The 24,490-nt window shown below is 38.7% G+C and overlaps 1 protein-coding gene across 1 annotated transcript in view; it reads left to right on the top strand.

Moving 5' to 3' along the window:
* PSMD1 (proteasome 26S subunit, non-ATPase 1) overlaps positions 1-24,490 on the top strand; it is a 65,167-nt gene that overhangs the window by 683 nt on the left and 39,994 nt on the right. The window contains exons 2-16 of the mRNA XM_015637446.3: positions 1,577-1,620; positions 2,713-2,786; positions 3,033-3,202; positions 4,038-4,243; positions 5,470-5,613; positions 6,357-6,583; positions 7,957-8,020; positions 9,742-9,870; positions 10,861-10,949; positions 11,570-11,648; positions 12,168-12,341; positions 13,321-13,432; positions 14,035-14,231; positions 14,609-14,704; positions 15,230-15,294. Coding sequence (XP_015492932.1) covers positions 1,577-1,620; positions 2,713-2,786; positions 3,033-3,202; positions 4,038-4,243; positions 5,470-5,613; positions 6,357-6,583; positions 7,957-8,020; positions 9,742-9,870; positions 10,861-10,949; positions 11,570-11,648; positions 12,168-12,341; positions 13,321-13,432; positions 14,035-14,231; positions 14,609-14,704; positions 15,230-15,294 — 1,870 coding nt within the window. The remainder of the gene's footprint in view (positions 1-1,576; positions 1,621-2,712; positions 2,787-3,032; positions 3,203-4,037; positions 4,244-5,469; positions 5,614-6,356; positions 6,584-7,956; positions 8,021-9,741; positions 9,871-10,860; positions 10,950-11,569; positions 11,649-12,167; positions 12,342-13,320; positions 13,433-14,034; positions 14,232-14,608; positions 14,705-15,229; positions 15,295-24,490) is intronic.

The raw sequence follows: 24,490 nt of genomic DNA on the forward strand, positions 1-24,490 counted from the left end.
AGAGAAGCACTGCAGTGAGTGACAGTGTCCAGGTAGCTTTCTCTTCCTGAACCCTTTGCTTTGTTTGAGTCTTTATCTTAATTGAGAAAATGTAGCAATTATAAAATAACTATAAAAATATAAATTATTATTTTAAATATAAATTATAAAATTTTAGAGGCATTTAAAAAATGCAAAAATGGTATGTGGGAGGAGGTATGTAGGTGATGTGTAGGAGTGAGATTGCATTCTCCTGATCGATCAGGTAAATGCAGGAACTTCATTAGAACAAACGAACAAAAAAACTCAAAGTAAACGTTTGGTGCAGAGATACAGGAAAGAACTGGAAGTGGGACAGCTGCTGAATCTGCCTTCTTTGCCTAAGAGCCACATTGGTGTTCCTTCAGTTCCTGCTACTGATGGATGTGTGTCTAAGCTGGTTTTGAAAACAATACCTTATAAAGGAGGTTCTGCAACTTCATTAGGCAAAGGAATAAATGTGTTCTTGTGAGAAAACTTTTAGAACCATCAAAGCTCATTCTTTGAGGCTTCACTAAAGTTTGGTGTTACTGTTCCTATTAACATCTGACATAAAGATCAGATTATTCCCTTCCTCCTGGCAGCTGCCCTGAACTCTGCACCCTTCCCAGGTGTCTGTAGACCAACCAGTTACAAGCCTCCAGCCACCCTTCAGGAGCTGACTACCAGAGCTCCCTGTTCTTACTGGCCAGCTCCAAACACCCTGGTTTGCTCATGACTCAAATGTGGTGCCCAGCACTGGCCTCTGGCCAGTAGGTGCCAAGGGAAGGGAAGGTGTTTCATGCATCTGCCAAGAACTGCTCTCCCTTACACTTCTGTGTGAGGTTTGGGTTCTCTGCCTCCCACTGCAGCCAAAAGATATTGATCATAGTTCATCTTAACCCTCTGTACTGTTCAGATTCTATATTTGTACATTTTGTTTTGGCCCTGCACATGGTCCTTTTAGATTTATGAAGATCTTTTGGAAGCCAAGTTCAGCCCTCCAAAGGCTTGCTGGCCTTTCCAGTTTCATGTGTTTTTTTGGATTTAAAGAAGTTGTCAAGCTGTAGAACAGATTAAAAATGTAAAGCAGTGAATTGTGTGGGACTTTGATCAGATCATATTCCAAACCTTTCCGTTGCATCTTTGTAGTCTGCAATGAAACCACCTATCCCTGGTCTTCAGATTAAGCTCCTGTGAACCTCTCAGTCATGTCAGTTAAACAGTATTTCTGTAACTGTACAAATGTTCTGGGACAGGATCAGCACTCAGAAGCATAAAGCTGTGAGGTACATCTCCTCTTATCCATGAGGCCAGTTTCCTTGGCATGGAAAAATTCTTTATTTTCCCCTAGGAAGGATCATCTTTTATAAATAATGTACCTTTTCAGTTTTAAATTCTGAACTATTTTACATTATATTTAATACAAACTTGAATCTGAAATTCAAAGTTTTATACTGAAGGTTTAAAATCAGCATTCCAGAGACAGCCTTCTTTCCTGTTCTGTTGGTTTTGAGCTAAATGACAAGGTTACTTTTGATACAGAGAAACTGAAAGTAACTATGATTTTGTTTTGCAGCTGGAATTATCTCTCTTTTGGATGAAGAAGAGCCCCAGCTCAAGGTAAGCTCTAATATCTGAGAACAAATAACAGCAAATGCATTATGTGGAGAGCTTAAAATCAAAAAGGAACAGATCTCAGTAATTTATGGTTGAACAGCAAACAGGTGGGAACCAAATTGTATCTAGCCTGAAAGCTAAAAGAAAAGGTTTAAATAAATATTATTAATTATTATAATTTATAATATTATAATTATTATATATTATACACATTATTTTATATATTTATTATATTATAATAAAATATTGCAAATGTCATTTTGAGCATGGATCAAACAGGAGTTTCAAGTGCAAAAATCTCTGTTCATGAAAGCTCCCATCTCTCTAGTGTTAGTGAGGCTTTGTTACTTAAAATTGTTCCAGGGACTACATTTTGAATATGGAAAATTCAAAGCTGAAGAACAGCTCAGGTTTTTAGAATAATTTAATTAATAGTTTAAGGTTTTAGAATAATAGAACAAAATCACAGTTACAGTTTTCACTTGGAAAAAAAGTCACAGTAGTAGTATGAGAAGAAGAAAACAACAGCAACAGAACTTTCCAGTGCACAGAGAGTATGAATCCGCAGAACACCAACACTCAGAGTGGTAGTGTGTTGATGGAACATACACTTTACAATATTTGCGATTTCTTAACTGTTTTTCTAGGATACAAACATAGGTAGTGATGGATCTGAATGATCCCTGATTTTGCTGTGAATGGATTACAAGTGGGCTGATTGTGGTTTGTTTATCATCTGAAATACTGTGTCCATATAGATAAAAAGAGCTGGCTGCTGTAGGCCACAGCTTGATTCCATGTGCTACACAAAGGTAGTCACAATTTAACCTATCAGACATATCAGCCAGTCTTTCATCAGAGGCAGGCCATGGAAATGAATGCTAGAATTGTCTTACCTGTGAAATGAACAACTCTTTATTTGTAAAAGACTTGCAAATATTAGTCAATGCTTGCAAAGATATTTTAAAATACAATTTGCTGTTGAAATGGGTTAGTGTTTATGGTATTCATCCTAGAATGTACTTAATTTTTACTGGAGAAAGGTGGTAAATGCATTTTTAATATAATATAACTTTTTTTTTTTTTTTTTGGTAGGAGTTTGCTCTTCACAAGTTGAATGCTGTTGTCAATGACTTCTGGGCAGAAATCTCTGAGTCAGTGGACAAAATGTAAGAGAAGACACTTAATACTGCTTTAAAAGAACATGAGATATGAAGTGGATGTAGTTCTGGTTTCTTGACAGTGGCTAATACAGCATGTAGCTACATATTTCCTAGAAAGCTTTAATGTGTGTGGATGTGGGGTTGGAGCTGTGGTCCCAAAGATGCAAGTTCGGTCAAGCTTGTACTTGAGTCATGTGGCCTTAAAGAGATGTGAGCACACAGAGCTGATGCTCTTCTCTCCCTCCTCTGCAGTGAAGTTCTCTATGAAGACGAAGGTTTTCGGAGCCGCCAGTTTGCTGCTCTGGTTGCTTCTAAAGTTTTTTACCACCTGGGGGCCTTTGAGGAATCCCTGAACTATGCCCTGGGAGCTGGTGACCTCTTCAATGTCAATGACAACTCGGAATATGTGGAGACCATCATTGGTAAAGAACTGTTGCTGCAAAGGAAAAGCTCTTGTGTTGTCAAAGCTGTTGTAACTTCGAAATTTTACTTGGTTTAGCTTTTTTCTCTGTATTCTTCTTGCTCTCTTTGTGTTAATTTAAACCAATGCTGCAGCTAATTTTACCTAGTTTATTTGTACTTCCTTATATTTTGTGATTCTGTAATGAAACTGACTTTGGAGTTCTGGAAGTTTTTTCCTATTTTTAATCCTTATCGTATAGTGAATTCCTAATAAGAAAATAGCTTTGGTTGTTTATTGTCCTTTCCCTCATTTGTATGCTGATGTTATTATCAATTTCAGCATGACTTTGGAAATAATTGACTGGTAAGTGTAGCTGCACACCTAATTTAGAGGGACAGTTGTGTTTATACACCCACAACAAGATGGCAAGTCAGCAGTTGACTGCAGCTATAATTTGAATGCCTTTTAAAAAATCTCATCTGCTGGAGTCACTTGTTTTGTACAGGTTATGATGGAGTTGGCTGGCTTTCAGTCTTCCCAGCTGGTGTTTGCAGTGGAGCTAGGAAGTCTCCTACTGCTGTTTTCTGATTTATTTAACATGATGCTTGAACAAAGATCGTATCCTTGATTTATTTTTAAAATACCTACCTGATTTCAGCACTAAAATCAGACTTTGTTAGGAGATAATAGTGTTTTCCACTATTATCTGTATATGACTACACAAATGTGTAATTTCTCATACCATACTTGGTGGTAGAACACGTTCACACACATGCTGGTGTCTTCATATGTACAGAACTGCAAAAATCTGAGAACTTGACTTTTCCCTCCATATTTGTTCATTATCTCTTCAGCAAAATGTATCGACCACTATACCAAGCAGTGTGTGGAGAATGCAGAGCTGCCAGAAGGGGAGAAGAAACCCGTGGATGAGAGGCTAGAAGGGATAGTGAATAAAATGTTCCAGCGCTGCTTGGATGACCACAAGTACAAGCAGGCCATTGGCATCGCTCTGGAGACACGCAGGCTGGACATCTTTGAGAAAACCATCCTTGAGTCGGTATGTGCAAGAGACAGGAGGTGCCTGTAGCTAGGCTTTTCCAGGTATGGATCCAGAAGTCAAGTGCAAGATCCATGTTGCTGTGGAACTTGCCCTGTTTAATATGAACAGAACAAAAGATAAAACTCAGGGTTGTTCAGTGTGTTCATGGAAAGGAGAGCCTCTCAGGACTATCGAGTATAGGAAGATCCCCCCTACCTTTAGGAAATCTTTGAGCTACAAGTTTATGGGAAAACATTTCCAGGAAGCTTGGCTATATGCCCTCTTCTTAAAGTATTCCCTGTCATCTACTGGCAGAGATACAATACTGGCATAATGTAAGAACAGCTCTTTTATTTAGTTGTGCCTTTCATCTGCTGTAATTCAGTGTGGGAAGGGATCCTTAGGGTTGGATGATATTAATGACAAGCAAAAGAAAAAGCTCCAGTAGGTGGGTGAGCTGCTCTAATTTTCAGTGACTGTGGCCTGCCGTGACTCCAAGGTGGTGCACTTTAGCTTTAAAATCTTACACTGATGGTTTAAGGTAAGTCATGTTAGTGTTAGTGGCAGTAAGAAGCAGTAAGGCCTGTAGTCATTTGCAGCAGCTCAGCAGTTGTGTGCAATCTTGTTATGCTGCAGTATCACAGTCATATGCCAGACACATAGCTTGAATTCTTAAAATTTTACTGCTTTTAGTTTACAGCTTTTACATATGTTTGGATGTCTCCCATTTCTGTGTATGAGTGATAATCATAAGGCATCCATCTTGCTTTTTTTTTCCTCTTTGTTGTCCTGTGCATTTAATAACTTGCTAATTATAAATCCTTCATTCTGAATTACCTTTCTGAGGTATACTAACCAGATCAGTTTCTCAGGCTTGATCTTTTCTTGGGGCATGGTTTGTTTTGCTGACATTTTATGTTAGTGCAGTGAGTTTCACTGCATTCAAAACTGATTGTTTGAACAAGAAGGGTGAAGGGTAGATAGGTATTATACCTTTAAGTTAATATTTTGCATGCTTTAACTTCCGAAGTAAATACTGGTCCTGCATGATTTTGGTAGTGTTTTTTCTTTGAACTGCAGTACGCTTGTATATAAGCTTTTCTGAAAATAGGAAAGGAAACTGTGAAGATTTATATGCATGTTTGGTCTGCTTTTTAAAATAGAAAAAGAGAGGAAAATAAAGCTACCCTAAATCCTGTTTGTCAGTCTAAACCCACATTTGATATCGCTGAATTTTATTTCAGAACGATGTTCCTGGGATGCTGGCCTACAGCTTGAAGCTCTGTATGTCTTTGATGCAGAATAAACAGTTTCGTAATAAAGTCTTGAGAGTTCTAGTTAAAATCTATATGAATCTGGAGAAACCAGACTTCATCAATGTGTGCCAGGTAAACTTTTCAAAGTCATGTTTGAAGATATGAAAAAGTTACTCTTCTTTAGGTATATTTGGTGTGACATCTACCTGTTCTCTGTCTTTTGTTCAGTTAAATGAAATATCTTTTCCTGGTTGCGTGCTTCCAACATATATCAGAGTGAGACCAACTTGAAAAAGAGATGTAAAGATTGCATATTTGGTCAATTTATAGAGAAAGAAATCCGTTCAAAGGCAGTTTGAGGACACAGACAACTCTGACAGAATATTTTAAGCCTATGTAGGGAGTATCAGATGGTAGGTTCACAGCTTGGAATTTTGTTTATTCCTCACAAGAACATTTCCAGTGCTTTTTTTTTTTGGTAAGCCATTGTCTGAAAGTGTTTAGAGAACCAGTTGTGAAGTTACTCAGATGTTCTCTGATCTTTGCCAGTCTTGGTATGTCACGTACACGTGACTCAGTGTTATGCCTGTTTCATTTCAGCTGAGACATCGCTACAGAATGACTGGTGCTTCTTCAATATGCTTTTGAAATTTCTGTGTCTAGTAGGACAAGTTTTGTTTTTCTATTAAAACTGTTCTGAGTTTTCTATTGTCTTCAATGAAAGAGAGGAAAGTTTTCTTTTTTTGAAGGGGGTATTCTGTGGAAGCAGCAGATGAGGGCAATGGAGTGTGGCCTTTCTTATTCTGAAGTATCTAATGTCTTCTCCTTTTTTTTTTTTTTTTTTTTCCCCCTGTTCTTCCCTTTCTCCTGCTCAGTGCCTGATATTCCTGGATGACCCACAGGCTGTGAGTGACATCTTGGAAAAATTGGTGAAGGATGATAACCTTCTCATGGCCTACCAAATTTGCTTTGACCTGTATGAAAGTGCGAGCCAGCAGTTCCTGTCTTCTGTCATCCAGAATCTCCGCACAGTTGGAACTCCCATTGCCTCTGTGCCTGGCTCCACCAACACCGGCACTGTCCCTGGATCAGAGAAAGACAGGTGGGGAGATTGACTTGAGAGGTGATGAGATCTTTGGCTCCAGTCCTGCTCTAAGGGCACCTCATATTCCATGTGTGGATGCTTTTTACAAGCTATGAAGTTATTCCCCTTTATTTAAGTAACAGTCAGGACATGCTCTTCACTCAAAACAAAATTTTGTATTCTACTGGTTTTTAAAGGGATTTTTCTTTGCAGTTGTGATAAGCACAGAGCAGTTGTACCAGGGCTCAGCTAATGAACAGTAATTCGTTAGTCCATGGCATGAGTTGCTTGGGAATGCTGATTCTATGTGGTCTTGACAGCAACTTGCAGAGCTAAGGAAGGGGGGAGTTCAGGGAAAAAGCTCCTTCACAGCTATGTGCAAGTTTGGTTTCACATGACAGCTTGTGGGAAGAGTGAGCTCAGATGATACTATGGTGTCAACAGAGCCTTTTGAACTTGCAGTTCAGAAGAGCTACTTCAAATCTACTTTGAGTTTTTAAAAACATGTTCAGTGATCAGTATCACAGATCATAACTGCAGGAAGCTGCTGCTAAGAAAAATCTAAGTTGGCATTAACCATTCCATCATCTTTATTTCTTCTTTTAATGACTTACAGGAGAATTGGCCAATCTATGCTAAGGTTGCTGCCCAGCTCAGGAGCAGCATGGAAGAAGTTTGTTCTCCATCTGCTCTGTAATCACCACAGAATGCTTACTGGTACTTTCACCAGAGCTCTCATGTCTGTGCACAACCCGCTCCCTGCACTCTTTTGATAGTGTGTAGTGGAGAATCCCACCTGGATTCTGGCTGGTTGAATATAAGGGTTTATCCAGCTGTGGAGCTGAGTATAAATACTTCTCAATCAGTAACACAGGCATGGCAAGTATTTTCCTCTTTCTCTCTTCATTTCCAATGAAATAAAAGGAAACACAGAGTAATTTTTGCCAGCCTGTAAAGCACTAGAACAAGGTGCTCACAGCAGCTTAATATGTTTCATTTCCATGTCAACACTCTAGGATCCATGCTAATACTGACAGGCACAAGGCTTCTAGGGGAGGATATCATTATCCTTGATGCCTTGTTTGTTGACCTTGTTTTCTCACCTGTGTCTGTTCATTCCCTAAAGCATCTTTATTTTTGTTGTGTCTGTAGATGGAATAAGAGAGTAGAGTTTTTCAGGCTTTGTCTTCAAGTTCCCTGAAAATTGAGTGGAGAGGGGGAGCTTTCTAGTCAGCAGTAAGATCCAGATAGTTAGCCCTTGTTCTATCAAAGTCCTCTTTTCCAGTCATCATCTCCAAATCCCAGGCTACTCCTTCAGGACAATGTTCAGCCATAATTACAGTTCTTGACTTGTTGCAAGTGATGCATTTTTCATTTTAATTTTATTTCAGTGATGCTATGGAAGCAGAAGAGAAACCAGGAAACACTTGTGCAGCAGGGAGGTCTGCAGAAATTGTGAGTGCTATTTCTGAAGCAGACGTTACTTAGTTTTTCTTACATGTTCTCTTTGGATGTCTAGGATTTCTAAATTGGTTTGGCTAATAAAGAATGGAATTCCTTTTCTGTCTTGCTTGGAGACAAGGTGACAGATGATCTCTGTGAGCCAAATATCTGACTTAATGTCCAGCAGATACTGAAAGCTGTGTGAGAGTGGGAAATGGTCAGAATTGAGTAGGAATTACTGAGTTCTGAAAAAGGAGGCAGAAGGATTTGGCTCATGTGTTTGCTTTTTGATATTGAAACAATTAACTCTTCCCAAAAGAAAGGGCCTGGAAGTTAACTGCTTCTGAGAACCTTAGGGAGCAAATTAGCTTGATGCAATTTTTTCTTCTCTTTCAAAAATCCAACTATAGTTCAGGTTGGATAGAACTGATGCTGTTCTGCAGGAATGGCAGGAGGGGATGCTGATGTAACATAGTTTATTTTCCATGAAGGCATAAAGTTACCTCGCACCTACATGGTGCTGTGTTGCTGGGCCAGTTGGTTGGAATCTTTTTGTTTAGTTTATTTTCCCAAGCATTGAGAAAGTGAGTTCACTTCTAACATGCACATACAGTTGCATTTCAGCATGTAGAATAGTTAATGCAGTTTTGACACTTCCAATGCTGAAGACAAGAAGTGCTACCAGAGAGGAAGGTAAAACCCAAGACAAGTTGTTTTTTGTTTTTCTTCTTTTTCTTCATGGTAAATGTTTCCAAACAAAACTTGGAATCTTTGAAAGATCCTTGCAGATCACTTAGAAATTAATTAAGGGAAACAAAAGTGTTTTCTTCAAATTGTATTTCACAAGGAAAACAAAAAGTGTTGAGTTTCTTGCCCTAGCAAAAAAAAAAAGCCCTTGCCCCCAGTGCTTTTGTAGAGGAAAGGTGTCTTGAATCAGTTTCTGCTGCATTGGCTTTGCTAAGTGTGCCAAGTACACAAAAACAGTCTGTGTGGTCAGAAATGTTCTTTAGCTTAATCTTCCACAATTCAGAATGCTGACTACAAAGAAATAATTGAAGGAATTAGTTTAAGGACTGAGCTACTCATGCTTGTCTGATCTGTGACCAGCTAACAATGTCAGGACAAAGAGCTGCACTGTATTTTTACCCTGCTCAGAAGAAACTTCAGTTTCTGCAGATCTATTTTCAACTGTTCCATCATGAGGAAGGAGACTTTTCTCAAAGAGCTCTTGAAGATGAATGTATTAGTTTCCTGTTTTACTAGCTGTTCTACATAAAGCTTGTAGTTCACAAGAATGATGCTGCATCTCAGCACAGGGTCATGCAAAGTATTGTAATTTTGTGGCCCTGTCCATGAAAGCTTCCATGGAAACATGGGTTTCATTTATAGAAGTGTTTACCTCTGGCAGGGGACTTACTGTCTCTGAAAGGCCAAACAGCAGGTTGCAGAATGTCAGATGTCATCCATATGGTTTTGCTTTCAATGAAAGAATACATTTCTTTTTGAAGGGTCTCTTCTCCCATCTGTGCTGCTGTGCACAAAAAATTTGATTTCTGGGAGGTTTGGCCTTGTGCACCATGGACAGAAACAAAGTCTTTTTAGTCCTAAAACCTGAAAGGTTTTGGAATGTGGTGTTGGGAACATACCAGAGTGGATTCTCATGAATTATGTTTTAACAGAGTCAAGGCTGGGTTCTCATGGAATTTTGTTTTCCTTTTTGCTTGTATGTGAAGAACCCAGAGCCTAAGGACCAGATCTCAAAAATGATTAAAATTTTAAGTGGGGAAATGGCCATTGAGTTACATCTTCAGTTTTTAATACGAAACAACAATACAGACCTTATGATCCTCAAAAACACAAAGGTAAGAGACTTTGTTAAACATGGTTGTCTTGTCTTTGACCCTGCTGCTATTCTGCTATTGTTTTTAATGATAGGCTGATATTAGCATGTTGATATTTTAATTAGTTTTTTTCTGATTGGTTATAGCAACTCATCTTTTTCTTTTTTTTTTTTTGGGTGTGTTTGTTTTTCATCTATTCAGTAAGATGGGGAAAATTTACCCTTCATGTCAGATCCATTGCAAATGCTGCTGGTTGGGAAGGGAGGAGTCAGCCAGGATTATAGATTACAGTATGTTGGTATCTTGGTTGAGATGTTAGGTAAGCCCACACATTCAGCTTGGCAAGGGAGTCCTGGTATGTAGTAAAAACCAATATTTCCATATCGGAGACAAAACCAATCAGATACTGTAATGTAGACAGGATTAGTGAATGGAGTAACTATTTTTGGGGTTTTTTTGGAAGGTGTTACTCAAGGGTGGGAAAATGAAAATTTACAGGTAAACTAGACTCTTAAATGCTTACTAGAAACTATAGAAGTTTATTATTTGTGAAATAAGATGCACATCATCGTAAAAGTGGTAGGCGTTGCTTGTTAGTGGGTTCCCCTGTTTCAGATGATACTTCAGATGTATTGGAAAATCTTTTCCATCTGCTGATGAAGTGTTCAGGAGTGATTCTGCAGTAGAGTTCTGGGAATGGCCTGGAAACATCAGCAGCACTTGCTGTGCAGTGCTCAGTTCTGGGAAGTGGAGGGGTTGGTTCTCCAGTTAAGTGGCAATTGGAGCAATCACATCTCTGAAAGAAACTTACAGAAAGGATCATTTTGCATTGGAAAGATGGTTTGAGGATATGCTAGAGTGTATTAGCAATCTATTAGCTGATTACAAGGAAATTGCTGCTTAGATTGAGGATCATTACAGTCCATTTTTCTAGTGTACTGGCAAGCTTGTTAAACGACCTTGGGCAGATCTTTTGCTGAGTGATGCTGCTGATTGTTCTTGTTCTTTCAGGATGCAGTGAGGAATTCCGTGTGTCATACAGCAACTGTTATAGCAAACTCCTTTATGCATTGTGGGACAACCAGTGACCAGTTCCTTAGGTAAATCTATGGAAGGAAGTTCCAATGTCGTTTAGAGGTGTTTGAACAACATTGTTGCCCTCCTTAAATTGATAGTTCCAGAATGGTAACTGCAGAGCTCCAATGGTGTTTAGAGAATTGTTTCCTTTTCTCTATCCTCACAAACTGGCTGTGTTTGACTACTAACTATATGAGCAGCTTGTAGGATGAAGATCTGGAATTTCTTTTCTCTTTGTTTACCAGTTTGAGAGTTTCTGAGATGATGTATCTTTTTACATCATAGAGACTGACAGTACTGAATGACACTTGTAAGGGACATGCTAGGGCAGACCTTATGAGGGACTTAAGGAAAACTGCAGAAACTCTGCTAAAGTTCCTCCCAGAGAATTGGTGGGCTGCATATTGAGCAGTTCTCAATCTTTCACTGAGATCACCCGTGTCTAGAAGCTTGACTATAACCAGGCAAAAATCAGGACTGATGAAGGGGAGAGAAGTGTAAAGTGGAAATGTGGTTAGCTACCTTCCCTTCTGGAGCTGCTTTTTAGTTTGAAAGCAGTCTTCAGTGCTCTTAAACCCTGCTTGCAGGATTAGGAAAAGGCTGTATGAAAAATTTGTATAACCTTTCTCTTTTCCTCTTCTAGAGACAATTTGGAGTGGCTGGCCAGGGCCACTAATTGGGCTAAGTTTACTGCTACTGCCAGCTTGGGTGTTATACACAAGGTAACATTGCATTAATTTCCCCCTGCTCAGTATAAATGCTTGACTTGTGGATACTGAAAATGTGAAAATGGAGATTCTGATTGGTGCCTGCCTTCCAGTGTACCTGCCACAACTATAACATATTTTGTGTCTTTGCACTAAAAACCTATGTTTATATTATTTTGTCTGACAGCCAATATAATTTATGGTGTGTTTTTCTGAGAATCAAAAAGGTGCTAGGATAACATGACTAACATTACTCAAGGAGAGAGTATTTTTTCTAACTCTTCCTTTGTGAGTTGAGCAGATTTCATAGTTTCTAGGTATTAAAATTGCAGGTGATTCTTAAGTGATTTTGGGACATAACAAAGTTCTTTACTGTAGTAACTTTCAGTAAGTTTGAACGGTGATGTGTTTCACTGAAACATTGATTTTAATGGAGAAAGTAATGGCTATAACACATGTCAAAATATTAATTTGTTGTTTTTTCACATTCTGCTTCCCACTGTCCTCCCTTCCTGCTGGACACTGGACATCCAGGGTCATGAGAAAGAAGCATTACAGCTAATGGCAACCTACCTGCCCAAGGACACCTCTCCAGGGTCAGCCTACCAGGAGGGGGGAGGCCTCTACGCCTTGGGTCTCATCCATGCCAACCATGGCGGGGACATCATTGACTACTTGCTGAACCAGCTGAAGAATGCCAGTAATGATGTGTGTACTGGGCTCAGCAGAGAGCATTTGTTTTGTTGGGAATATGCAGGAGGATGCTGGGTGGTTTAGTAGTCAGGGGTAGAGGTAATTAAGAGCAGGGTGGTAATTAGACCTCCTCTAGGTCTTAAAGTTTGGTTAAAGATTAACAACCTGTGAATTAAGATTTAGGTAAGATTTTTTGGAAATTCTCACATACTTGACAGTGACTGTAGCTTCATCATATTTACTACTTGTTATATCTGCTTTGTTTTGCTAGTGGATCTGCAGCATTCAGGCACTGTTATTGTTTACAGCTTAGTTGTCAAGGAAATAAGCCACAAAATGTTTCTGCTGAGCTGACCGGTAGTTTTAATGCATCTTGCACAATAAGAATTTACTTCTGTACTTAGTGTTTGTAGACCTCTAAGAAAAATATCTTTTTAAGGTGGGAATAGATCATTGTACAGCATGTACAGTGTACATGTGTATTGAACCAACATGTTCCCTTTTCTCCTTGTGGAATCTGATTACTTTTTAAAAAAATTCCCATAAACAGGTCCCACTTGTCTTAACTGCAGCTGTTTCCTTTATTAGAATAGAAGACTATTATAGGCTGTTTTTATGTGGGTCCTGATTTACCTTTTTTTTAAAAAGTATTACTAGCCAGCAGTTTTTACACATGGCACAGATTTATGGTTTTACATAAATCACTCAGTGGGGAAAAAGATCTTCAAGTTACTAGAAAGTGTTTTGTGCTATGTGTGAAGCTTCTGCTGCTCATTGTTTATGGACTTTTGAATTCTTTCTCTTCTACTTTCTGTCTCTCTTGTTGGACCTGCTGCCTGAGGCTGTGAAAGTGGTATTTCTAGAAGGTCAAGAGATCATTTTGGGTTGGTTTGGGGCTAAAAGGTTGCAGGTTTATATTGATGGAAAGATGTTGACTTCAGCTGAAGCCATACTGTTCCGTGTTGTATGACTGAACTTGCATATGCTTCTCTAGATTGTGCGACATGGTGGCAGCCTGGGCTTGGGGCTGGCTGCCATGGGGACAGCACGTCAAGATGTGTACGATCTGCTGAAAACAAATCTATACCAGGATGATGCAGTGACAGGTAAATGTTCTGCTTTCAAAGTAAATAACCATCTGAGGCCTTATCAGGCACCTGGCTTTTTTTGTTCTGTTTTTTTTCCCAGGTTTTCTGTTAGCAGCGAAGATTGTTTCTAGCTGCGTTTTATTTATTGACCTTTTCCTGATCATTATGGTCCTTTAGTTATGTGTCAGTAATGTTCAGAGATCCTGTCATGACTGGCACTGTGGAAGATAAGACATGCTAGATCTTTAAACAGCCCCTTCTTTTACTCTGTTCAATTCTTTGTCATATGCTTTTTCTTTAGTGTGGCTGATCTTTAGAGCCACGTGCTTTTTTGAGCTGAGAGATAGGCTTGGAGAAGCTTGTGGGAGTTACTGCTACATTGGTGGGGCTCATAGGAAAGTGATCTCAGCAGCTCTTGGCCCAAGGAAGCAATAATTGAACTTGGTAGAGAAAAGTACTAAATTGTGGTTACAAACACATTTTGCCATGAATAATGGAGTTATTGGGCATGGTGATGTCCAGAAGTGATCTATTGACCTACATCTGGTGTCATTCTCTAGATACAGCATTTATTACTTTTGGGAACAGAGTTGACTTTTTTGCTTTTCTGTGCTTTTTAGGTGAGGCAGCTGGCCTGGCACTGGGGTTGGTTATGCTGGGATCTAAAAATGCCCAGGCTATTGAGGACATGGTTGGCTATGCACAGGAAACCCAGCATGAAAAGATCCTGCGAGGCCTCGCGGTTGGAATTGCTCTGGTCATGTATGGGAGGATGGAGGAGGCAGATGCTCTCATTGAGAGTCTCTGCAGAGATAAGGTAAATTGAGCTGTGCCTTAATCCCTGACTCCTGTGTTACATGGCTGACCTTCCTGTCCGTTTGTGAAACTGTAGGTGGGTCATCTTAAGGCTCTGGTAGTGATCATTGCAGATAGCAAGTTAAAAAGCTTAATGATGCCTCTGCCCTATGCTCTTTGGCAGCCTGAAGCATAGCAGGCTTTCTGTCCCCTTGAACTTGGTAATGACAGCCCTGCTTTGGTGATTGTCCTGTTACTTGTCCCAAATAAACAGTTAAGCAACAAGGCTGATCTGTGACCTCTTTGAATATTCAAAACACAAGAGTGGAACTGATTTAAAGTTAGAATTACTGAGTCACTGTTTAGATGGATGTGAAATATTGATGCTTTCTCTTCCAGGACCCGATTCTCCGTCGTTCCGGCATGTACACTGTGGCTATGGCATACTGTGGCTCAGGGAACAACAAGGCTATCAGGCGCCTACTGCATGTGGCTGTAAGTACTGTGGCCTTAGGAGCACATAGGAGGAAATTTGTGGTCAGGAAGCAAGCACATCACTTTGTCAGGCTTTGTGTCTGCAGTGTTAATATTCTGGTCCAAATCAGAGATTGTGAAAGGATGAAAACTTTATGTAGTATTATGAGTAGAACTAAGAGGGCCTTCTGACATTAGGGTAAGTAGACCTTCAGACCTTCAACCTCATATCACAGAAAAGGACCCTGTTAAAAATGACAGAATGAACTTAAACTACCCAGCTAACAGGTTTGCAGTAAATAGTCTGTGTAATGATGGGAAGGAGAAAAAATAAATTAAGCTGTAAATGATGAGGTCTTTTGGTTCTTTGATCATCTTACAGTTGGTGTGCAAACACAGGTGAGGCTGTTTGGGCTACGGCTGAACATGATTTTAACTAACTTTCTGTAATCCTGTCTTCTTGATTAACTGACATCTGGCCTGAAATGTTGCAGAGTCCTGAAGTTTTTTAACTGTATTCTGAATGTCCTGTTTTTCCTTTTGTAGGTGAGTGATGTGAATGATGACGTGAGGCGGGCAGCTGTGGAGTCACTGGGTTTCATTCTGTTCAGGTAAAGTGTCTTCCTCTGTCACTCCTGCAGCATTTAATTTCATGTCAGTTACTTTTTCAGAAAATGAGTATGCTACTGCTTTCACGAGGTTACTTGACTGCTAATTGACTTTGAATGCCATGGATTTTGAACAGTTAAAAAACTCAGAGATAGGTTTAGAATTAGAAGCCTTCCTTCACGTTCAACAGATGTTTAATTGAGTCTTTCTGTAGGTTTCTGGACTTGTGGCTTAATTGTCTGGACAGAACTAGATGACGAACTAGATGACTAGATTGACGAACAGAATGAAAAATTAATGTTTGCAGGATTGAGAATTAATTAAAAATTAAATATACTGTGCTTGTGCCAAGCCTCTTAAGGGCATTAGTACTCAGACAAATGTATCTGCCTAATAGCTATCTAAAATTTTTTCCTTTGATTAAAAAGAAAAAGTGAAGGAGGACCTTGAAATAGAGTTTGTTTCTTAAGTATCCTCTGTAAAACCATGAAAAGTTCCTGGGCTTACATTGTAACATGAGCCCATCACTAATCGTCACAATGTTTCTTTTGGTTGTCTAAAGTGAAACCTTTGCTGAAATGGTATTTTGTAGTGCCCTACAGTTCCTTGGCTAGGGGGTGGTTGGGAAATTAGAAGGCTCCCCAAGGACTACACCTGCACTGTTAATACAATAATCTGCATACTGAGCCAGACTGCAGCCTTTGGGTGTGGCTGAGAGGAGCTGGTGTCCATAATTGTAATTTAAAAATTGTTCTTCACATCTTCTTTTGGGTTGGTAGCTGTCCTTCAAAGCAGGATGAGAGGTTCTTAAAGATGGGGTTAAAACTTGGGTTACTGATATGAGCAGTCAGCTTTTCCCCACATGGAAATGACTCTGTGCCGTTCTGATCTCTCTGAAGGATAATTGAATGTAGTTTGTGAAGAGGACAGATTCTCTCGGTGGGCAGCAGGTGTCTCTCAAGTGCTTCTGCAGAGTTACTTCCAAGCAACACAGCTTGTTCCTCTGCTTAGAGATCTCTGCCTCTCCTGAAGCCAAGGGGTCTGTTTAGCTGACTTCTGTATCTGTGTACAGAACAAAAATTCCATGCACGCCTTCCATAGTGTCAGGCATCTTTTTTCAAAACAGGTTGTGACAAAGCCCTTTTGAGCTCAGATTTCAGTGTAATTTTTCCTTTCAACAAATGCAGAACACAATTGGAAATGGATAGCTCCTACCAAAATGAGAAACTTTCAAGGCTCTGAGCTATACCATTTCCTATATGCTGGCATCTTGCTGGAATAACATAGTTCAGGGCCTGTTCTCTTCATATCCAGCAATGAGGAAATGAGTGACATCATCTTCGATTCTTTCACCTGCTGTACAGTGGTTCAGATGTTATCCTGCCTCTTCCCTTCCCTTTCTGGAGACTTTCAGTCCAGAACCTATTTGTGCAATAAGGAGGAGCATTTCCTTGTAAATTCCAGTGTCCATCTTATGTGGTAGTCAAGGACTAAAATGTTTTATCACTGGCTCCTGGAGGCAAAAGGTTTGTGTTAGGCTGTGGTAGTTGCCAACACTTTTCATTTGATAACTAGTTGTGTGCTCTGACCCAGCTCAACAATGCCAGTGTACAGAGACATAAAGACCAAGGGAGTTGTGAGTTTGTCAGATTTCATGGCTAAAATAAGATTTCTTTCTTAGGACTGTTGTGTGTTGAAGTCTAACTGGATTTACTTTTAAAGGCCACTAACACAGTATTGAATACTGGCAAGAGTCAGTGATTTGTCAGCTGCTGAGTATACAGAGCTTCTGAATGAAGTGTTTTGTGATGGGAGGTGAGCAGGTCTGAGACACAGTGGGCTAAATCCCAGAAATTAATTAAGAGTTCTCATTTAATTCTTTGTATGTGGTTCCAAAAAGGGAACTGTGAAGTCAGGATTGAAATAAGAGAATACATTTGTTTAATACAGTCTACATTTTTCTTGCAAAATTCATAGCATTAATGTATAGTTGAATATTGTGGAGGTGTGAGTTAGTCTGCTGGATTGTACACTTCAGCACTCAGCACTCAGCACTCGAGGTGCTTTTTCTGTTCCTGCTTATAGGAATAGTAAAATCCATATAAGGGTAGAGGTTACACAGTCAGAGGATGATAATTTCCTTAAAAGCACCATTGTTTGAACATGACAGAACTACAACCCACAAACTCACTTTGTCATAAATATCCAGTTGGTTTTCTCCTGCTGTTACAACTGTCTGTGGATAAATGTTCTTCCTCTTGGATTTGAACTGAAAATGTCGTAAACATCACAGAACTGCTAATTTTAGGTTCACACATCTGCATAGCAGAACATTCTGTAAGGCTTTGCTGTCCTTGTTTTCCTCTGTGAGTCTTCCTTGCTATCACATACATACAACCCTGCATACACTCACTGAAAAGCCCATCTTGACTTTTATTGTTGGTAATGGAAACAGCACAGTGTCAAAGTAAAATGTGATAGAACATAATATAATAAAACATGACATTTAATTTTTAGAGCAACAAGGGTTTGTTTGAACTTGAAAATCACCTCTTTTATATTTTTTTAAAGCATGGTAATGATTTTATTTTTTTCATTGGACTTTTGAATTACTGAAAAGATCTACAAAAGAACGTATATGGCTTTTTCATTATTTGGAATTCATGAATCAAGGTTTATATAGAATATTCTAGTCTAGGTCCTTAAGTTTTACTTAAGAATTACAAGATTAATTTTTCCTATGTGCCATGAAAGATAATAAATCACCCAGATACAATCCCTTGAGGGATTGAGGGAGCAGGGACTAGTGCTGCTGTAACAGTTTCATTCCAGGATGTTGGATGCATGATTCCCTGGCTGTGGGAATGTCTGCAGGCAAGTCACCCAAGTGAGCAGAGCAGTATCAATGACACTGCTTGAGTGCAGAATATTCATATATTCCTATTCATATAGCACAAATTCCTTGTCCTGTTCTTGGGCTCCTCAAAGCTTTCCAGGGGACCCTGTTTGTAGAATTGAACCTTGACCAGCAGCATGCTGATGTTAATTCTGTTTTTTCTGACTGTTTAGAAACAGTCCATAGGTTCAGACTGGAGGTGGAAAGCAGAGCTTGCTGGCTATAGGAATTGGTTTGGCTTTTTTCCTCTCTTTGCCTAGTGCCATACAAAAATTATGCACTAGTTATGTATTTTGGAGCAGATAATTTTCATGCTATTATATTAAATTATCAGAAAATGCTGTGGTGCAAGAGAATTGTTTCAAAACTCCTCTTTTTTTCCTTTTCCCATCTAAGAAACCAATCAAAATTATGTGGCACAAAAACCTGAGACTTTACATCTCCTCTCTTTTTAAAATTGTCACCTCTTGCAGGAGGCACTTCTAAGTAAAATGTTATTGTGAAGTGATACAGAGGCATCTAAAGTAATCTAAAATAAAGCTTTGGATGTCTGGAGCTTGCAGTGTGGATGCAGGGCTGAACAAGAAGCTGTATTGTGAAATAGGAGGAAGAGAGATGATGTATTGACTTGGCTACTGTAAGATGTCTGTTTTCCCAGTCCTGATCCTTTTGCCAGTGATCACAGATAGCAAACTTACCTTATTGTTGATGTTTATATAATGGTGGTTCTTTCTGCTGAAGTGGTTTATGAAATATTTATGACTGTTGGAAAACAGCATTTAAAGTGCCTGTGATTTCTGGTCAGCTTTTTTTAAAGATTATTATGATGTGATGGAAAACATGATAAATTTAAGGTGTTTTGCTTTTTAAAAATGGAAAGACTTATTTTTATCATAATTTTTACTGTTTTAGATCATGAATTGATCTTTGTTGGTATTGCAGAGTAGATGTGATTGGATTATGTAGTCAGTCTTATTTTTACATTGTTAGAGCAGTGCTGCAGAGTATCTAAACACTTTATACACAAAATGAGGAGATAGACGTTTTATGGATAGAACAAACCTGATTGAGAGAAAGCTTCAGTGTGGGATGGAGCAGTGCTTGCAAGCATGAACTAAAAGTGTTTAATGCTCTCATAGCAGTTTTTAAATCCAGGGGAATGAGAGTCATGGGGAAGTGGGACTTGAGTTGTAGGATGCTGCTTTTGTCTTCACGCAATACTGCTGGGAAAAGGCTGAGGGCAGGAGAGGGAACAATGCAGCCTCTAGAGAGTCCCAAAAGGAAGATGTAGTCTCAGCTGATAAGTGTAGGCTGTCCAAACATGAAGAACTCTGCATGGCTTCTGTTCAGTTTTTCATTTTAGGATGATGCAAGTGAAATAATAATGTTTCCTCCTTTTGTATTCTTTGTGTTTACATAGCCTTTGGTGTTTTTAGGCTATATATTTGTTGTAAGGCAAAATGATCAGATACTTGGATTTTATTCCAGGAAGACTTGGACAGTTTGTTTTCTTTATATCCTCCAACCTATCTTTATCTAGAAGGCAGATATCAGATGATCTGGGTAATTGAGTATGAGGCTGACAGTCACTCTAATGTGATCTGCACCAGTGACTTTTTCAACGTTTTAATTGTGAAGAGGAATTCAGTGAAACGTATCTGCTTGTTAATTCTTGCATAGGAAAGATTAAAAGGTCTGTTTACAGTCCAACACAGTTTATTTTGTCATATTCAGTCTTCCTGGGAGAGGAGAATGAAGGTCCCTTTCAAAGAAATAGCATCAGAAATCTTACTATAATCAGAAGGTGCATTAGACTTTCACTGAAGTTGTACAGGGTTTAATGAATTTGAAAATGAGTATTACCTGTATAGAAAATTTGTAATGAGGATCCTTTAGAGAGTAAAAAAGCTCTTAATTTTTAAGAGCATGATGTTGTTTTTCAGAGGTTGGAAAGGACCTGAATACCTGTGTGGAAGGAATCATAGCTGTGGTGTGACAAATAAGGTTGACATGAATTATTAAAAATGGACACTTTTAGCAAGCCATGTTTTCTATTCTTGTACCTAGCTGCCCATTGTAAAATGAAAGGGCTTCCTCTCCTCTGCAGGGCAAAAGTCATCCTTTTCCACTGGAGAAAACATTGTTTCTCATGGGAATGGACACTGGTAGTAAACACCATGTTGTTATGCCAGGGCAAAATTATGGAAGTTACTTCTCTCCTGACTATTGTTTTTGCCATGTTAATGGCTGCCTAGAGAGGCAAAGGGGAAGTGAAATAAAGGAGAGCTTCTGAGGAATTGTACATAGGCGTCTTTATCAATATGAAGAAAAAGGTCTAATGCTTCATGGTGATACTAAGTTAGTGCTTAGAACTGGCCAGAACTCTGGGGCTCCTGCCTCCAGCTTGCAAGGCAAAAAGCCAGAAGAGCTCGAGCAAATGTTCAGCCTCTTTGGGCTCCAATGTCCCAGGTTTTTCAGTGTGCCATTACCAGGTTTACTGTGCTTACATTGCTTTACTTTTTAAGTCTGATTTTACATACAGCAGCCTAGAAAAAGATTTAGGGGAGTTATATTTTTGGGTTTTTTTATCAGCTTGCAGTGATGTGGATGTTTCCACAGTATGAAAAACGATGTATGCAACACTTTCTGTGAAGCACTGTAAAAAAATCCCATGTGCCTCTTGTGTGCAGGTGATACAGCACCAGTTTGTAGCATCAGCCTCTCTTCTCGGTGCCTTCTGCTTAACACTTGATTTTAAATGTATTTGCATTTGAAAATTGACACTAGTATGGCCTAGTGTGATATAGTCAGGACGAGTTTTATATTGTAGGATACAAAATAACTGAGTAATAAATTTTTCTAGCTGCCTGTAAGTTTCCTGATAGTTAAAGGCCTGCTGCTTATAGATGGTTTAGGACTGGCTTCACAAAATGTATTTTACTTCACATCACTATAGCTGGGATGAGCTGAATTTCTTGCTTCTCTGTTTCTCAGACTGGATTAAAGATTGGGATTTTTTTTTTGGTTGATTATTCTGGTTTTGTCTGTTTCATGTGTATTTTGTTGTTGTTTTATTTAGGTTTTTGTAAGGTAATCCCTTTATTTGCATTCCAAGACACTTATTCTATTAGGCTTCAAATTTTCCTCTCTGCAAGACTGCTGAGTCCTTATGTCCATGTCTGTGCCATAATTTTTAATTAGATATAGGCAGACAGAATATTGACTAAATATCTCCTAATGTATCTTAAATAATTAAACAACAAAACAACTACCATACTTGTCCATTGTTTTTCTAAAATGCTCTTCCCGTAATGCTTGGATATTGCAGATCAGCTTTGGCTTTTATCTTGCTTTCCAGTAGTTTAAATTAAATATGCTTTGTGATAATGAGAAAAGTTGAACTAGGTAACTCTGTTACTACTTTATTTTATGGACTTTATTTTTATTTTTTTTTATTTTATAGTCTCTATACAGTAATAACTTTTGAGTTATTATTGTATAGAGACTATAGAGCTGTCTGATTCAATGTGGGTCAGATTTGGAAAGAACTGGCAGCATCTTGCTTCAGAGAAAGGAATCCCTTTTTTTGTTTATGGTGTTAAGTGGGAAGTGCATGACCCCTTCCTTCTGTAAAACTATCTTGTGTTCTACAGTCAAATGACTGCAAAGCTTTATCAGTTATTATTTATACTGCTATCTTTATGAAAAAAACCTGTAAAATATTATAATGTTATGAAAATACTCTTACTTTGCAGACAGCATATAAAAATGTATTTTATAAATTTGTTTTACCTAGAGACAATACTCATGGATGTACTCCTGAGCCTCCTGTTTGCTTGTTGATACAACCAGTGTTGTCCATAGTTACCATACAAAAACTGGTGGTTTCTTATGGGAGCTTGCAGTGACTCCCTCATCATGTCTTATTAATGAGGGTGATGTCTTTGTTCAGATCTCTTCTTGTAGATACAGTTGCTAAAACAAGAACTCCACTGTCTATTATGTTTTCTTATTTCATAGTTCTGCATCTTCATGTTTTTTCCTTGCTCTGTCCTGCTCTCCAAGGCTGTTACCTGAATTCTCAGCTTGTTTGCTTTGTAAGCAGAAAAGCTCTGAGCAATGTCTTCTTGCACTTAGCACGTTAAGTGAAATGTTTTCCACTTGGAAACTGGAAGCATGGAATGTGCATGCTTTCTTGGCTGATGTGTTTCTGTCTATGGAGAAATTTTCTTTTCCCTGTAGAAGGACTGGATTTTTGATTAGTCACTGGTCCTTTAGATTGAGGTTTGTTGTTGCTGACAGAACTCAGTAACTGGAACATACTGAGCTTCTGTTTACAGTTACTAAAACTGAGAAACCTGTATACTGGCTTGGGAAAATTCATCTCTGTTGGGTGAGACTTTTTCAAGGATTATCTGCTGTTGGTGGAGGTCTAAGCACTGATTACAAATAGGCCTTGGAATCTTTCTCTGTGGAACATTTAGGGCAAATTACCCCTCGTGTAAGACAGATTGCAGACTTGACAGCTATTCAAGAACAGGGTCAGACAGAAGAGAACTGAGTTACCTCTCAGTTTTTCTAGATGCTGTGAGCCAGCTGTGATGTTTCTGCTGAAAAGGGAAAATACAAATTGCTGCTGAAAGTAGGTGATTGCTGCCTGCTATATGAATATTTTTTTGTTTAATTAATGTGGATTTATTTAAGTATCAAGAGAGTTTTCAAAGATGACTGCTTCTTGTTTTCTGACTGCTGGGCAATAACCCCTCAGGAATGGTGTTTGCCTTTTGGTGTTACTGCTCATGAAGGTTGGTTCCTGCATTGTGAATTATGCTTTTAAGATTTTTGCTGTGATCACTCTGTGTATGCGTGTCATTGCACCTTCACCTGGTTCCAGAGCTCTGAGTTAAATAAGACACTGCTCTGTGATGTTTTCAGTGAAATACCTGGAAGTTTAAGGGGTTTGGGGTTTTTTTATGTCTATTCCCTTCCTGTTTGAGCTTCAAAGTAATCTAGACCTTATTAAGAGTATTTGATTCTCAAATATTTTTAAGTGTAGGTGTCTTTTGCAGCTGTCATAGTACATCCATTATGGCTTTTAACTACAAAATCCTCTTAAATTTTGATTGAGTGAAGAGGAGGGAGAACAGTTAGAATTTACTCTGATTTAAGTGGATAATGATTATCACCAAGAAGGGGAGGAAGGAGACAACTTACTGCAAGTACCACAGATGTATTTTTAATAAAAAAACTCTGGCAGTTGTTACAGTAAGCTCTGTTTTGAGCTTTCATATGTTTTGAATTAAATATATATAAATAAATGTTGGACGGGCATGTTATCTTTAGTACTTTCTGTTCTGCAGATGAAAAAATCCTAAACCTTTTTGCTGTACATAATTTTAGTGTAACCAAAGAATGCTGAAAACATTAAAAATGAAAACAAAGCCTGAGCTGAAAATTTTACTGTAAATGGAAACTATTAAAAAAATGGTGAGCTGGCTGCTTGCTGTAAGAACTCCAGTACTTTGAGGAAATCAGATTTCCTTTCCCAAAGAGTCTGGAACTGTCAGAAGTTTCTGATTTCCCAAATAACAGACTCTGGTAGCATTTATGGATTGTGAGGACCAATTCTTTCTATTAATTTTGTGCTCATACTGAAGTCTTGAGCATGTTTGAGAGAGTGCAAATTGGGACCTGTAATTGGCCATTAGTCCAATTAAATAATTTTGAGCTCAGCTAAACGGTGAATATATGCAGGTATGGGCAGTACTGTTGTCTCTGCTGTTGCTTAAATATTTGCTGTTATTTTCTTGTGAAGTAGCTGTGGTTTCTGTGCTTTCTGTGAGCTACATTGGACGAGGGGAAGCTTTCACTGAAGTTTCCATGGTCATTAAAAAGGAAGCTTGTTCATATTATAGGGATGTTCCAGGATTGTGTATCCTGTTTTTCTTATCATCACTGATTGTGTATTGTGTCAATTTGATTAAGTAATTCATTTTCTTAGCATGAAAAGAAAAAAGGGCAGTTTTCTGTGAATAATCTGGCAACACTGAGCTTATCCGTATGTGAATGTAATGGAGATGAAATTTAGGTGGGTGAAATGTTCTGTTTATCCTTACAGTAAAGGGATAATTTTCATACATGGAATTTTTAATCATGCCTTATGGAATAGGCTTGTACATTGGTCTCTGGAGCAAGTGATTCTGCTTGAGATTTAGCCACCCTCAGAGAACAAGGAAAGCTCCTATGTGGATACTCAGTCTCAGCAGACAAATGTCTGTAGGAGGGAAAGCAGTGAGCTTGTG

Source organism: Parus major, chromosome 9 (genome assembly GCF_001522545.3).
Source record: "Parus major isolate Abel chromosome 9, Parus_major1.1, whole genome shotgun sequence".
NCBI classification, from domain to species: Eukaryota; Metazoa; Chordata; class Aves; order Passeriformes; family Paridae; genus Parus; species Parus major.